The sequence below is a fragment of the Micromesistius poutassou genome, assembly GCF_964030765.1.
Source record: "Micromesistius poutassou genome assembly, chromosome: 24".
NCBI classification, from domain to species: domain Eukaryota; kingdom Metazoa; phylum Chordata; class Actinopteri; order Gadiformes; family Gadidae; genus Micromesistius; species Micromesistius poutassou.
Window position 1 is genome coordinate 323,304 of NC_140294.1, and position 16,055 is coordinate 339,358.

Below are 16,055 nucleotides of genomic sequence, written 5' to 3' on the forward strand. Positions count from 1 at the left end.
ACCAATACAACGGGTACATTCACTCATTCACCCTCCAGACATATAACAGGTACATTCACTCAGTCACCAATACAACGGGTACATTCACTCATTCACCCTCCAGCTGTACAACAGGTACATTCACTCATTTCACTCATTCATTCACTCATTCATCCCTCATCCATCCCCTCCCCCTGTCAGTCAGAACCGGTGGACTAAGCGGGGTCTGGCCATCATCCCCACCAAGTTTGGCATCAGCTTCACCGCACTCTTCCTCAACCAGGTACCTGGGCTGGAGATTACAGACTAGACCAGACTAGATCACAGACTAGACTAGACCAGACTAGATTACAGACTAGACTAGAACACAGACTAGACTAGACTAGACTAGACTACAGACTAGATTACAGACTCGACTAGACTACATTACAGACTAGACTAGACTACAGACTCGATTACAGACTAGACTAGACTAGATTACAGACTAGACTAGACTAGATTACAGACTAGACTAGACTAAAGACTAGATTACAGACTAGATTAGACTATATTACAGAGTAGGTGTTATTCAACTGAGTGGTGTGTGTGTGTGTGTGTGTGTGTGTGTGTGTGTGTGTGTGTGTGTGTGTGTGTGTGTGTGTGCATGCGTGCGTGTGTGTCTGTGTGTCTGTGTGTGTGTGTGTGTGTCCAGGCTGGTGCTCTGGTCCACATCTACACCGACGGCTCGGTTCTGTTGACCCATGGAGGGACGGAGATGGGTCAAGGCCTCCACACTAAGATGGTTCAGGTATGAGGTGGTGTTAAAGTGACTTAAGATGGTTCAGATGGGAGGAGAGTTTAAAGTGACTTAAGAGGGTTCAGGTATGAGGGGAGGTTAAAGTGACTTAAGACGGTTCAGGTATGAGGGGAGGTTAAAGTGACTTAAGACGGTTCAGGTATGAGGAGAGGTTAAATTGACTTAAGATGGTTCAGGTATGAGGAGAGGTTAAAGTGACTTAAGACGGTTTAGGTATGAGGGGAGGTTGAAGTGATTTAAGACGGTTCAGTTATGAGGAGAGGTTAAAGTGACTTAAGATGGTTCAGGTATGAGGAGAGGTTAAAGTGACTTAAGATGGTTCAGATGGGAGGTGGTGTTAAAGTGACTTAAGATGGTTCAGATGGGAGGTGGTGTTAAAGTGACTTAAGATGGTTCAGGTATGAGGTGGTGTTAAAGTGACTTAGGTAACTGCGGGTGGTGGTAAAGCATTGTCAATTATACCTCTACGTCCCCAGGTGGCCAGTAGGGCGTGGCCTGGGCGTGGCCCGGGCGTGGCCTGCTCTAAGCTGCATGTGTGTGTGTCCCCAGGTGGCCAGCAGGGTTCTGGGCGTGGCCAGCTCTAAGATCCATGTGTCTGAGACCAGCACCAGCACGGTGCCCAACACCAGCCCCACCGCCGCCTCCGCCTCCTCCGACCTCAACGGGGCCGCAGTGCAGGTAGGCCCCGCCCCCTCACCGGGGACCAATCACAACCTCTAATATATATATATATATATATAGATATAGTATATAAAGATGTATATGTATACCTGATCACACCCTCTCCTGCAGAACGCGTGTGAGGTCCTCAAGATGCGTCTGGAACCCTACAGGACCCAGAACCCCAAAGGATCATGGGAAGACTGGGTGAGGAAGGGACATGGGCAGACATCAAAGGGTTTCCAATGGTTGAAGACCCTGTGAGGCCACCAGCGCGCCGGGAGTCAGTCACCCTCTGACCCCCTGACCCCGACCTCTGACCCCCTGACCCTCTGACCCCCTGACCTCTCACCTTCTGACCTTCTGGATGTCATCATGTGACCCGTGTGTCTTCTGTCTTCCAGGTCAAAGCCGCTTACTTCAACAGAGTCAATCTGTCTGCTAATGGATTCTACAAGTGAGCTCCGGACAGCCTTCACACGCCTTCTGCTTCTGTGGACTGGGGTTCTACGGCTTTGGTTGTGTTTAAGTGGCTTAAGAGGGTTCAGGTCTGAGGTGGTGATAAAGTGACTTAAGATGGTTCAGGTGTGGGGGGGTGTTTAAGTGACTTAAGACAGTTCAGGTATGAGGTGGTGTTGAAGTGACTTAAGACGGTTCAGGTCTGAGGTGGTGTTAAAGTGACTTCAGATGGTTCAGGTGTGAGGGGGTGTTAAAGTGAATAAAGATGGTGATAAAAAAGATGATAAAGATGATTCTAGGTGTTGTGGTTCTGTGTGTTGTAGTTCTATGTGTTGTAGTTCTAGGTGTTGTAGTTCTGTGTGTTGTAGTTCTAGGTGTTGTAGTTCTGTGTGTTGTAGTTCTAGGTGTTGTAGTTCTGTGTGTTGTAGTTCTAGGTGTTGTGGTTCTGTGTGTTGTAGTTCTGTGTGTTGTAGTTCTAGGTGTTGTAGTTCTAGGTGTTGTGGTTCTGTGTGTTGTAGTTCTATGTGTTGTAGTTCTAGGTGTTGTAGTTCTAGGTGTTGTAGTTCTGTGTGTTGTAGTTCTAGGTGTTCTGTAATGCCTGTCTTATGTTCAGAACTCCAGATCTGGGCTATGACTTTGAGACAAACTCCGGACGGCCGTTCAACTACTTCAGCTACGGAGTGGCCTGTTCTGAGGTGGAGGTGGACTGTCTGACCGGCAGCCACAAGGTCTGTCTGTCTGTCTGTCTGTCTGTCTGTCTGTCTGTCTGTCTGTCTGCCTGTCTGTCTGTCTGTCTGTCAGTCGTCAGTGTTAACATGGTGGTTAAACCAGGTTATTTAACCAGTCGTCAGTGTTAACATGAAGGTTAATAAACACACTGAATGTTATAACTGATAACCGCATGATCAATATTACAGCAGGGTTATGAATTGTTACGCTGTGGTATTAAATGTGTGTGTGTCTGTGTGTGTGTGTGCGTATGTGTGTGTGTGTGTGTGTGTGTGTGTGTGTGTGTGTAGAACCTACACACAACCATAGTGATGGATGTCGGCCACAGTCTGAATCCTGCAATCGACATCGGCCAGGTACAAAAAACACACAAATACACACAAATACACACGACATACTCATAAAAAACATTCTCACAAGTTAATGGTCTCCCCCCTCTGGTCTCCGCCTGGTCTCCCCCCTCTGCTCTCCCCTCTGCTCTCCCCCTTTGGTCTCCACCCTGTCTCCCCCTGTCTCCCCTCTGCTCTCCCTCCCCCCCCGTTCTCCCCTCTGGTCTCCCCCCGTTGTCCCCTCTGTCTCCCCCCGTCTCCCCTCTGTCTCCCCCCCTGCCTCCCCTCCTGTCTCCCCCGTCTCCCCCAGGTGGAGGGGGGGTTCCTGCAGGGCGTGGGTCTCTTCACCCTGGAGGAGCTGCGCTACTCCCCCCAGGGGGCGCTGCTCACCCAGGGGCCCGGGACCTACAAGATCCCGGCCTTCGGGGACATCCCGTCCCAGCTGGTGGTCTCCCTGCTGAGGGACGCCCCCAACGACAAGGCCATCTTCTCCTCCAAGGTGCCCCCTACCTACCTACACACTGGCAGATTACAGTAAAGTACAGGTGCCCCCTACCTACCTACACACTGGCAGATTACAGTAAAGTACTGGGGCCCTCTACCTACCTACACACTGGCAGATTACAGTAAAGTACTGGGGCCCTCTACCTACCTACACACTGGCAGATTACAGTAAAGTACTGGGGCCCTCTACCTACCTACACACTGGCAGATTACAGTAAAGTACTGGGGCCCTCTACGACCTACACACTGGCAGATTACAGTAAAGTACTGGGGCCCTCTACGACATACACACTGGCAGATTACAGTAAAGTACTGGGGCCCCCTACGACATACACACTGGCAGATTACAGTAGTACTGGTGCCCTCTAAGTACCTACACACTGGCAAATTACAGTAGTACTGGTGCCCTCTAAGTACCTACACACTGGCAGATTACAGTAGTACTGGTGCCCCGTACGACCTGCACTGTAAAACTGGTCACTGTGAACACAGTAGATGACTGTTAGAACGGGGGGGGCTCTGCTGACGTGTGCTGGTCCCCAGGCGGTGGGGGAGCCGCCCCTGTTCCTGGCCGCCTCTGTCCTCCTGGCCCTGAAGGACGCGGTGGTGGGGGCCCGCTCCGAGGCCGGCCTCTCGGGGCCCTGCAGGCTGGACAGCCCCGCCACCCCGGAGAGGGTCCGGCTGGCCTGCCAGGACCGCTTCACTGCAATGGTAGGACCCCCGCGGCCCCGGGGCCACTGGGTTAGGTTCAGTGGGTTAGGTTCAGTGGGTTAGGTTCAGTGGGTTAGGTGGGTTAGGTTCAGTGGGTTAGGTTCAGTGGGTTCAGTGGGTTAGGTTCAGTGGGTTAGGTTCAGTGGGTTAGGTGGGTTAGGTTCAGTGGGTTAGGTTCAGTGGGTTCAGTGGGTTAGGTTCAGTGGGTTAGGTTCAGTGGGTTCAGTGGGTTAGGTTCAGTGGGTTCAGTGGGTTAGGTTCAGTGGGTTAGGTTCAGTGGGTTCAGTGGGTTAGGTTCAGTGGGTTAGGTTCAGTGGGTTCAGTGGGTTAGGTTCAGTGGGTTCAGTGGGTTCAGTGGGTTAGGTTCAGTGGGTTAGGTTCAGTGGGTTAGGTTCAGTGGGTTCAGTGGGTTAGGTTCAGTGGGTTCAGTGGGTTCAGTGGGTTAGGTTCAGTGGGTTAGGTTCAGTGGGTTAGGTTCAGTGGGTTGATGTTAAGTGTGTTTAATTGTGTTCAGGTTAAGTGTGTTGAGGTTAAGTGGGTTAAGATTAAATGGGTCGAGGTTCAGTGGGTTTCAGGTAAGTGTGTTTAGTAGTGTGTTTAGGTTAAGTGTATTGAAGAGTGTTTAATTGTGTTTAGGTTAAGTGTGTAGAGTTGAAGTGTTTAGTTTCAATGTGTTGAGGTGAAGTGTGTTTTGTTGAGGTGTTTATGTTAAGTGTAATTCAGTTATAATAATGAATAAATTGTTGTGATTGTTTTACTCTCTTTGGGTCCAGTGTCCACCTGCCGAACCCGGGACCTTCCAGCCCTGGGACGTCCGGGTGTAGGACGTCTCCTACCTCCTACCTCCTCCCTCCTACCCTACTACCTCCTACCCTCCTACCCTCCTACCTCCTAACCTACTACCCTCCTCCCTTCTGCCCTCCTAACTACCCTCCTACCCTCCTCCCTCCTACCCTTCTAACTACCCTCCTCCCTCCTACCCTCCTACCTCCAGTGTTGGAGAGTAACGGAATACATGTACCGGCGTTACGCAGTGTTTCCTATACATAGGCCGATGTGTGGCGCAGCGCCACAGATTGAACAACGAGCGCCATAAATTGATTCCGCTTTTCTTATTTATTTTTATTTTAACGCAATTTTTAAATTTAACTCCGCCAGCCCGTAATCGCTACAATAACAACAATCCCGTCCGCCCGCAACCCAACTCTTCCCCCCCCCCCCCCCCCCCCCCGTCAACAATTCCACCCACGGTTATAATGTAACCAACTCCGCAAGCCGGCAAATCTAACAGCTAATATATTGATCAATCTAGCTATGTGTCCTTCCATATCTATCTTTAAATCGATATATTGATCATTCTATCAGTACATAGATTGTCTATCGACCGAATCCCACGTCCTGTCTGATCTATGAAGGCACCAGAGCATTAAAGACGTTTAATAAAAATATCTTTCATGATCCCGTGTTGTCGGTTGTTGTTTCCAGCTCTAGATTTCTATTTGTTCCGACGATGGGAATAAAATGTCTTCACAACAGCCTGGTCACATGATCCAGACGCTCTGACCGCTGAAGATGTCTGTCCTCCAGAGGGTCAGAGGTCATCTCCAAGAGGGTCAGAGGTCAGCTCCAGAGGGTCAGAGGTCAGCTCCAGAGGGTCAGAGGTCAGCTCCAGAGGGTCAGAGGTCAGCTCCAGAGGGTCAGAGGTCATCTCCAAGAGGGTCAGAGGTCAGCTCCAGAGGGTCAGAGGTCAGCTCCAGAGGGTCAGAGGTCAGCTCCAGGAGGGTCAGAGGTCTGTCCAGAGGGTCAGAGGTCAGCTCCATTTTTTTTTTCATTATTATTCTCTTCCGCCACTTCTTCGGTGGCTATCTACTCACACATACGGTAACGTAGAAAGACAAAAATACATAATATGATAAGGTTCTATAGTGGAATAGTGTGCTATGGAATAAATAAGTAATAATATATATCGTTTTTAGGATAATTAAGTAAAAAATTTGAGCCAAATAAGCTTTCTTAGCCTGTCCCTGCACCCGTTTCTGGACGCTCAGTATGGGCGTGTCCTTTGTCCCGGTATGGGCGTGTCCTTTGTCCCAGTATGGGCGTGTCCTTTGTCCCAGTATGGGCGTGTCCTTTGTCCCAGTATGGGCGTGTCCTTTGTCCCAGTATGGGCGTGTCCTTTGTCCCAGTATGGGCGTGTCCTTCGTCCCGTACCGCCCATCTGTGTTCCTCCATTTGAAGAGATTCCCACTGGTTTTTATTTAATGTGTGCGTGCGGACGTGGAGATGGGTTGTGGCATACGATTGGTTACCAGGCGGCAATGTCAATGCCCGCTCTAATTCAAATTCATTTAAAAAATATATATATTACTTATTGTTTCTTGGTGACCCGGTACCACGTGGGCCGACCCGGTACCACGTGGGCCAACCCGGTACCATGTGGTCGAAAAGGTCAAAGGAGGCGGTCCGCTGAAACGTTGCGTGGCGGTTCGGCGGTCCTCAGACTTTGTGTGGGGAGACGCCGGCTCTCATTACCAGGAGGCTGAAGCTGTTCATCCTCATTAGATGATGAGAAAACATCTGAACACCCACCAGTGTTTCTGTGGTCAGCAGCTCATCATGTCTTGTTCTCCCTCAGATGCCTGTGAACTCACACTGGACCCAGAGACCCTGTCTCTGCAGGCTGGTTCAACCATCAAGTGTCTCTTGGTTTTTCTCTGAGCTTCTACTCATCACAGCTCTCTGTCCATCGTTCATATTTGAATAAAGTTATTCTTGGATCAGCAGCCTTAGCATGTTAGTCTGGGAGGAGCATGAACTGGGAGGGGAACTGGTCCAACGGGTTGGTTCATCATTTCCTTGTTATGAGTCGGACGGTTTGGTGCGGCTCACTTCATCACAGCAGGAAGACGACTAAGGTACAGTAGTCCACTCTGATCCCTGATAGATCATTAATATGGATCACGTAGATATCAACAGGTTGATTGCTACTTGTCTGCGTGTACGGTTAAAAACATTGTTCTATATCTGATGTAAATGTTTGAACTGTTGCCCATATTGAAACCTCTTGCTGCTACAGGAAGTCAGTCAGACGCACGGCCCTTTGTCAAAATATAATGACTGTTTTATTATTGGATGAATTTAATAATGAACTCAGATACAGGTTGTTAAGGAGCAGGTAGGGGTTAGACAGTACAGAGACAGGTCATTAAGGCGCAGGTAGGGGTTAGACAGTACAGAGACAGGTCATTAAGGAGCAGGTAGGGGTTAGACAGTACAGAGACAGGTCATTAAGGAGCAGGTACGGGTTAGACAGTACAGAGACAGGGGTTGGGTTCATCTTGCAGCCTACAGGTTAGACTGCAGACATTGGGGATTGAACCCAGATCCTTTCAGCTGGGAGTCAAGCACCCGGTGACGTTTAAATAATAGTTTTTCCTTCTTCTGTTTTAGGATTTGTTCTAAATCAGAGGTTTCCCTGGGTGACTTTAACGGTAAGCTACTCGTTATATAGCTCAGAGCATCTGTGGATACCTGTTGTTATTGTTGCAATTATTATTTTTATTTGGACGGCCCATATCTCAACCTCTGTGTTAAAAAGTTTTCAAATTTCTCAGACCTTTTGGTGTCCCTCTAACTTCGATTTTGAAAAACATTGGTGCAGAGATTCCTATAGGGGGCGCTATAACTTCAGGTCTTAGTTAAACGCTCGTCATAGCCGCCCTGATGCATAAAACATTCTGAACCTTGGTGTTCAGGCCTTATTTCACATGCCAAAATGTTGCTATTTTGACCCATAATGTCCGTCAGGATGATTGTCCTGTAAAGTGAATTTTTTTTTAAAATTTCAGAAATCTTCTCAGATTCCAACAAAAGTCCAAATGAATCAAAATTGCACATTTGAACATTTCAACCACTATTTTTACGATTTTCTATTGTCGAGCTTTCAGAATTGAACATTTCTGAGGGGGCAAAATAAATGAGTTCGCTTTTTCTCTTTTTTGAAATTTTCTGAGTACCCCCTGCAGTACTCCAAAGTACCCCTAGGGGTACACGTACCACCATTTGAGAACCACTGCCTTAGTGTGACGAGTGATATAGTGATGCCCATAGGCAGCAATATATGGAACATTGTAATTCTGGAACAAGACCCTTGCATCAGAGGAAAGTAGGGGAGACCGGTGATGAAATCTTACAACATCAATTCAGGGGATCATATGTGTATATATATCATTTAATCCAAATGTCAAGTGGAAAGCCAAGAAACTCAATAGAAAATGTAAACCTTTGTATCCACATTTCAGATTTTAAGCTGAGGTGGTTTAATAATATGTATTTATCAATTTGCACAGCTGTTTCTATTAGTGATAGTTGTAACACATTGTGTTGGGGAGTTCAAAGTTTTGATTGTTTGCCTATGAGGTAGAGAACAAGCGAAAACATACCATTGTGGGCCAAATTGGCAATGGCTGGAGTAGAATTGTTCTCTGCTCACTAAAAGCAACCAACCTGTCCATCAGGAATCCTGAAGTAATAAATGTAGCAAAAGCAATCATAGATGGAATGTAATGGTACATTCCTCGCCTAACTTGTTTGGAAGTTACCATCAACTGTCCCTTGGAACCATTTCCTTGCCACACCTTACAAAGAACATAACTGATAGCCAAGCAATGATCATGGGAGATTTATATCTTTTTATTTCAAGGTATTCACAGTGTAAATGCCTGTGTACAGGTCTTTTTTTGCATGTTAAACATTTTTGCAACTGGAACCCATGGTATCCGTCAGGATACAATTTGCTGTACAGGGAAAATTTCATTAAAAGTTATTTTTTATTTTCGAATAACCCAAAATTTCATACCCAAAATGGACAATTTATGCGACAAATCAATAGTTACACTTGAGGGGTAAACTAATTGGGTCACATAGAAGCCACCCTCCTGAACACGTGTGTAAAGATTGCGTGATAGCTAAATAAATTAGGCCACAGCAAAAATTACAGTAATTCCCGCCAAAAATATGCTATCATTTACATCTGTAAAATACACATGTCCATTTGTGGTTATTATTACTATACTATAGGCTAGCTTTAGCAGGCTCTGGCCCTGTGGCAGCTATGCCCAAAAATACTCTGTCATAACCTGGGTGGCAGTAGCTCCTGCAGCGGTAGTCTACGGACTGACTTCTTGGACTTCTTGGTGCTCGAGCAGTGGTCTGGCGGATAAGCACCACTATCTAGGTGGTACCAACAGTGGAGCACACGGCCCAAGTCAACGGCGGAGACCTCGGACTGCCGGTAGTGTCCGGGTTGGCGTAGGAAGGGCATCCCACTGTTAAAATGTTACAAAACCTAACGATTTGTCAAAATCTAATTCTAAGTACAATCAGTGCCGGCAGCCATGGTGTAGCTGGTAACGTCTCTGTCTTGGCAGCTCGAGGGCATGGAGCTGCAGGGTCGACATCCAGCGAACGCCCAAGTCTTTCCGTGTCGGCACACTCATTGTGGGTACAATGCGGGGAAAAGCAAATGAAGTAGTGGAAACGCTGACAAGGAGAAGAGTGGACCTGTGTTGTCTCCAGGAGACAAGATGGAAGACGGGTGGCGTCAGGAGAATCAAGGGAAAAGACACCCGCTACAAATTTTTCTGGTCTGGAAATGACATGGGTACTGGGGGAGTTAGTGTGTCATTCGGGTCTCAGACACGATCCTTCTCGTGAGAATGGTGATCGGCAGGACAGTGTTCGTGTTTGTGTGTACGTGCCTCAAGCCGGTCTTAGCGATGCTGAAAAATACTATTTCTACCAAATGCTGCAGTGTGCTGCTGTCAAGATACCAGCCTCGGAACAGCTCCTTGTCTGCGGCGACAGGAACGGGCATATCGACGCCGAATCCACCGATTACAGAGAGGTCCATGGGGGACAGGCCATTGGTCAGTGAAACACTGAGGGGGAAAGAGTGCTGGAGTTTGCTGTTGCAAATGAGCTAGTGGTGAGAAACTCATGGTTCAAGAAGAAGCACAGACACCTGGTAACATATCAATCTGGAGCAGCCGAGACACAGATCGACTATGTCCTGTACCGGCGTGCCTTCAGGAAGCAAGTGTCTAACATGAAGGTCATCTAGGAGAGGAATGTGCATTGCAGCATAGACTGGTGGTCGGGGACTTCAGTGTTTCCATCCGTCCCCGACCCAAGCATAAGTTTGTGCCTCGCATCAAGGTGTGGAAACTCTGTGACCCAGTGAAGCAAGCAGAATTCTTCGAGGCCTTCACAGCTAAAACACGAGACGTTGAGGTACGGCCCAAGTCAGTGGATGCGTTCTGGTCCTCGCTGAAGGGCAATCTGCTGCAGTCAACAGAGCAGGTGTGTGGTGTCTCTTCGAAGCACCAGTGGAGGAAGCAGACATGGTGGTGGAACGACCTTGTGGAGAGTGCTGTTTATGAAAAGCGCAGATGCTTCAAGGCGTTGAAAGCCGGGGGTAGCCCGGCAGCCTACAATGCAGCCAGGCGTATCTCTAACCATGTCTACCGCACCATAAGCGATGCTGAGAAGGTCGCCCTTGAGAACATTGACCCCAAGTCAGCAGACATCTTCCGCTTAGCCTACCAAATGTGGCGGAACAACCAAGACGTCTCGGGGGAGAAGCCAGTGAAGAACGATGCCGGCGAATTGTCGCTTGATGAGGAGACCAAGAAAGTGGCATGGAAGGAGCGCCTGTTCAACGTCAAATTCACGTGGAACCCAGAAGACGACAGTCGACACCAGTCGAGGGCCCTAGTGAACCGATCACTACAGTGATGATCACCAAAGCCATCTCAAGGATGAGTCTCGGCAAAGCAGCTAGACCGTCCGGTGTCATCGCCGAAATGCTGAAGTCTGCAGGGGAAGCAGGCGCAGCCCATGTGCTCGACGTGATCGAGACTATCAACTCTGAAGGCAAGATCCCCTCTGACTGGCAAGAGAGTTACATTGTGAGTCTGTACAAGGACAAAGGCGATACTCTCAACAGAGGCAACTACAGGGGGTTGAAGCTTATTGAGCAAGTACTCAAGGTGTTGGAGTGTGTAGTAGAGGGACTGATCAGGAAGCGAGTGGGCAACACGAATATACAATATTAAAAACACATTAGAACTAAGAGTTAAAACAGTTGCTATACAAGTTAGATACAAGACTCACTCATTCAGAGTTCACCTATACTCTGAATAGCTTCCCCCATACCCCTCTTACGCACTTATTGTATGTTGTACGTCCTGGTAATTAAAAATAGTACTTAGCATTGTGTAGCGTCTTATCCTAGCTATCTTTGTTGTATACGGGAAATGGGTTAACCTAGTGATTGTGAGTGCTTGTCACTTGGTTCAATGAACATCCTTACTGTACCGACAGCGATATATTGTTGTTTCTCTTTCTCCTGACAAATGTACTTATTGTGAGTCGCTTTGGATCACAGCGTCTGCTAAATGCCCTAAATGTAAATGTAATAATAATGTAATGCTTTAAAACATGTTTTCTAGGAATGGCTTCTGCTGCTTCCTGGTCTGAGGAGGACTTCTCCTGTTCCATCTGTCTGGATGTGTTCAACCGCCCAGTTTCCACACCATGTGGACACAACTTCTGCAGAACCTGTATTACAACGTTCTGGGATGACCAAGTCCTGTACAAATGTCCTGTTTGCAACGAGGTGTTCCACACAAGACCTGATTTACGGGTCAATACCCTCTTTTCAGAGATGGTTGATCGGTTTGGAACGTCCGTACGAGTCAAAGAGCCGCCTTGTGTTGAACCAGGAGAAGTTCCCTGTGACATCTGTACCGGGACCCAGCTGAAAGCTGTGAAGTCCTGCCTAGTGTGTTATACCTCTTACTGCCAGACCCACCTGGAGCCACATCAGAGAGTCCCAGGCCTGAAGACACATCGGCTGGTCGACCCTATGGACCGTCTGGACATGGAAGACCGGATGTGTAAGAAACACGACCGACTTCTGGAGCTCTTCTGCCAGACTGACCAGGTGTGTGTGTGTATGTTGTGCACAATGACGGACCACAAGTCCCATCCTGTTGTACCTCTGAAGGAGGAATATGAAGTGAAGACGGTCCAGCTGGGGAAGATGGAGGCTGAGGTTGAGCAGATGATCCAGGAGAGAAAACAAAAGATTCAGGACATCAAAGACACAGCGGATCGCAGCAAAGCCGACGCAGACAGAGAGATGGCCGATGGTTTACAGGTCCTCACTGCTCTGAAGCGCTCTGTTGAAAAGTGGCTGGATGATCTCAACCAAACGGTTCAAGAGAAACTGAAATCCACAGAGAAAGAAGCTGATGGTCTCATCAAAGAGCTGGAGCAGGAAATAGAAGATCTGACCAATAGAAGCTCAGAGGTGAAGCAGCTCTCACACACTGAAGACCACCTCCACTTCCTCCAGACCTTCAGATCCCTGAAGGATCCTCCACCCACCAGGGACTGGACGACGGTGCAGGTCCGTCCTCAGTCATACATAGGGACCTTGAGGAGATCCCTGGATCAGCTGGAGGAGACACTGAACAAGGAGATGAAGAAGCTGGTTGACCTAAAGTCAACGCTAAAGAAGTGTAAGTGTCTGTTTAGTTTGATTTATCACAACACACACTAACTGTTGACCATCCACACAGCAGGAGGTGACGTTCATTCAGATGCTACTGGGAATGAAGATGATGGCTGACATCATGTATCTTACATATATTAGTACTGTTAACCGTCACAATTAAACCTGCTTGTATAAAACCCAGCAGGTATTACGTAAGGGATAATGTGTAGAACGCCGGTCATTATCGGGAAATAAGCCCCTCGTAGTGTTCATCAGAAGAGAAATAGTCCGCCAAAGACGTTGACGTCGCTTAGTAACCGAATCCGCTGGGGTTGCTAAGTTACCGGACTACTTGTGGAGTGACACAAAAGACATGAAAAAAATCCACTTTCATTGACAGCGGTCATTATATGCTTAGCAACGGTCATTATTGAAAAATAAAATTTAAAATTTAAAATATATATATATTACTTATATTGTATATATATTGTTTCTTGGCGACCTGGTACCACGTGAACCGACCCGGTACCACGTGGTCGAAAAGGTCAAAGGAGGCGGTCCGCTGAAGCGTTGCGTGGCGGCTCGGCGGTCCTCAGACTTTGTGTGGGGAGACGCCGGCTCTCATTACCAGGAGGCTGAAGCTGTTCATCCTCATTAGATGATGAGAAAACATCTGAACACTCACTAGTGTTTCTGTGGTCAGCAGCTCATCATGTCTTGTCCTCCCTCAGATGCCTGTGAACTCACCCTGGACCCAAACACAGCCTACAGACGACTCTCTCTGTCTGAGGACAACAGAAAGGTGACGAAGGTTGGAAAGGACCAGCCGTATCCGGATCACCCAGAGAGATTTGACTACTATGACCAGGTGTTGTGTAGAGAGGCTCTGACTGGCCGCTGTTACTGGGAGGTAGAGTGGAAAGGAGGTGTTGAGATAGGAGTGACATACAGAGGAATCACAAGGAGAGGAAGGGGTGATGACAGCGAGCTTGGAATGAACAACAAGTCCTGGTGTCTTGTGTGTGATGGTGGTGGTGGTGATGATGAGAGTGGTGATGATGGTGGTGATGGTGATGATGGTGATGATGGTGAGAGTGGTGATAATGATGATGATGATGGTGGTAATGGTGATGATGGTGATGATGATGGTGATGATGATGGTGATCATGGTGAGAGTGGTGATGATGATGATGGTGGTGATGGTGATGATGGTGAGAGTGGTGATGATGGTGATGGTGATGGTGATGATGATGGTGATGATGGTGATGGTCATTACTATGCCTGGTACAACAATAGTAGAACAACCATACATCTCCGCCCCGCTGGCAAAAACAGAGTAGGAGTGTATCTGGACCGGCCTGCTGGCATTCTGTCCTTCTACAGAGTGTCCCCAGGTGTAGGAGGGTCCTCAGACACACTGACACACCTCCACACCTTCCAGACCACCTTCACCAAGGAGGACCTCCTCACTGGGTTTAGGTTATGGGGGGGGGACGCCTCAGTGTCTCTGTGTAAGTTATAGTCTCTCTCTCTCTCTCTCGCTCTCCGAGTCTGAGAACACACATGATTATACGCGTGCATAATTAATTATTAATTATTAACACAAACGCACAGATTTTAACACACACACACGTGATTTAAATTAATGGACTTCTGAAAGCTTCTGAAAGTTGATCTTGATCAGGTTTTACAAAGACTATATTTCTAATGTCAAATGTATTTTAAATATTGATTGATGGTGTTGATGGACGTTAACAGTTCCATACTAAAGGGCTCTGATATCAGTCTATATTTTGATAAACCTAACATGGAACCTGATTTAAAGTAGATTTAATATTATATTCATAATGCAAGCAGTCTGGAAAAAGCTATTGATCATGTTGTGATGACTTTAAACTGAGTATTGATTCCTTGTTTTCTGTGGGGAATAACACAGCAGCAGAACATGTTCAGTTATTAAAGATATGTGCACACCTGTTAATGATTAGTAATGTCTGCTGCTTCTATTGTTTGAGTCCTTGTGTTTGTTGTGTTCATGTAAGGGACTGTTCTTCTATTGTTTGAGACCTTGTGTTTATTGTGTTCATGTAAGGGACTGTTCTTCTATAGTTTGAGTCCTTGTGTTTATTGTGTTCATGTAAGGGACTGTTCTTCTATAGTTTGAGTCCTTGTGTTTATTGTGTTCATGTGAGGGACTGTTCTTCTGTTGTTCTGGTTAATAAAGCATAATGGTGATAAACAACTCAGAGGTGAGGAGGCTGATTATGTGGGGGGGGGGGGGGGGGGTGAGGTTGGGGGTGAGGGGGGGTTGGGGGGATGAGGTAATACTCTGCTCTCTGGTTATCCCAGGTTATAAGAAAAGCTTCCTGCTTGTTCTGCTTGTTCAGAGTGTGTGTGTGTGTGTGTGTGTGTGTGTGTGTGTGTGTGTGTGTGTGTTAGAGATGCGCGGATGGCCTATTATTTCATCCGCAACCGCATCACAAAACACATTATCCGTCCGCCATCCATCCGCACAAATGTTTTTGATGAATATTCAAAACCGCACCCGCCTGCCGTCCGCCGGTTGTTTGGGTTATATATTTTTTATATATTTTTAGATCATTAACATGTATAACGTAGATATCAACAGGTTGATTGCTATTTGTCTGTGTGTACGGTTTAAAACGTTCTATATCTGATGTAAATGTTTGAACTGTTGCCCATATTGAAACCTCTTGCTGTTATAGGAAGTCAGTCAGACGCACAGCGCTTTGTCATAATGTTTTATTATTGGATGAATTTAATAATGAACTCAGAGACAGGTCATTAATGAGCAGGTAGGGGTTGGACAGTACAGAGACAGGTCATTAATGAGCAGGTAGGGGTTAGGCAGTACAGAGACAGGTCATTAAGGAGCAGGTAGGGGTTAGACAGTACAGAGACAGGTCATTACGGAGCAGCTAGGGGTTAGACACTACAGAGACAGGTCATTAAGGAGCAGGTCTTAGTTAAATGCTCGTCATGGCCGCCCGATGGATAAAACGTTCTGAACCTTGGTGTTAAGGCCTTATTTTGCGCACCAAAATGTCCTATTTTGACCTATAATGTCCGACAGGACGATTGTGCTGTAAAGTGAACATTTTATGAAAACTTGAAATTAAATCGTCAACATCTTAACGATTTCCTATTGTCGATTTTCAGAATTTATTGTGTGTGTGTGTGTGTGTGTGTGTGTGCATTTGTGTATGTGTTTAGTATTAGTTAACTTTAGTGAGTGTGTGTCTGTTATTGAAGCTCTGTGTGAAAAATAGCATCACATGGCTGAGAGAGAGAGACACAGCGAGAGAGA

The 16,055-nt window shown here is 47.1% G+C and overlaps 2 protein-coding genes across 2 annotated transcripts in view; both read left to right on the top strand.

Annotated features, from left to right (window-relative positions):
- The window catches only part of xdh (xanthine dehydrogenase), a 19,917-nt gene extending 14,848 nt beyond the window's left edge, over window positions 1-5,069 (top strand). Inside the window, exons 26-35 of the mRNA XM_084487809.1 lie at window positions 181-262; window positions 671-766; window positions 1,325-1,453; window positions 1,568-1,642; window positions 1,840-1,892; window positions 2,508-2,622; window positions 2,914-2,979; window positions 3,263-3,451; window positions 4,000-4,167; window positions 4,941-5,069. Of these exons, the coding sequence (XP_084343935.1) occupies window positions 181-262; window positions 671-766; window positions 1,325-1,453; window positions 1,568-1,642; window positions 1,840-1,892; window positions 2,508-2,622; window positions 2,914-2,979; window positions 3,263-3,451; window positions 4,000-4,167; window positions 4,941-4,991 (1,024 nt within the window). The 3' untranslated portion in view covers window positions 4,992-5,069. The remainder of the gene's footprint in view (window positions 1-180; window positions 263-670; window positions 767-1,324; window positions 1,454-1,567; window positions 1,643-1,839; window positions 1,893-2,507; window positions 2,623-2,913; window positions 2,980-3,262; window positions 3,452-3,999; window positions 4,168-4,940) is intronic.
- Window positions 5,070-11,680: 6,611 nt separating this feature from the next.
- On the top strand, window positions 11,681-14,249 carry LOC311369612 (tripartite motif-containing protein 16-like; the record flags this gene model as incomplete). Its single annotated transcript, XM_084487827.1, has 3 exons — window positions 11,681-12,752; window positions 13,459-13,755; window positions 13,990-14,249. 3 exons carry the CDS (start codon window positions 11,681-11,683, stop codon window positions 14,247-14,249), a joined length of 1,629 nt encoding a protein of 542 aa, XP_084343953.1.
- Window positions 14,250-16,055: the final 1,806 nt, after the last annotated feature.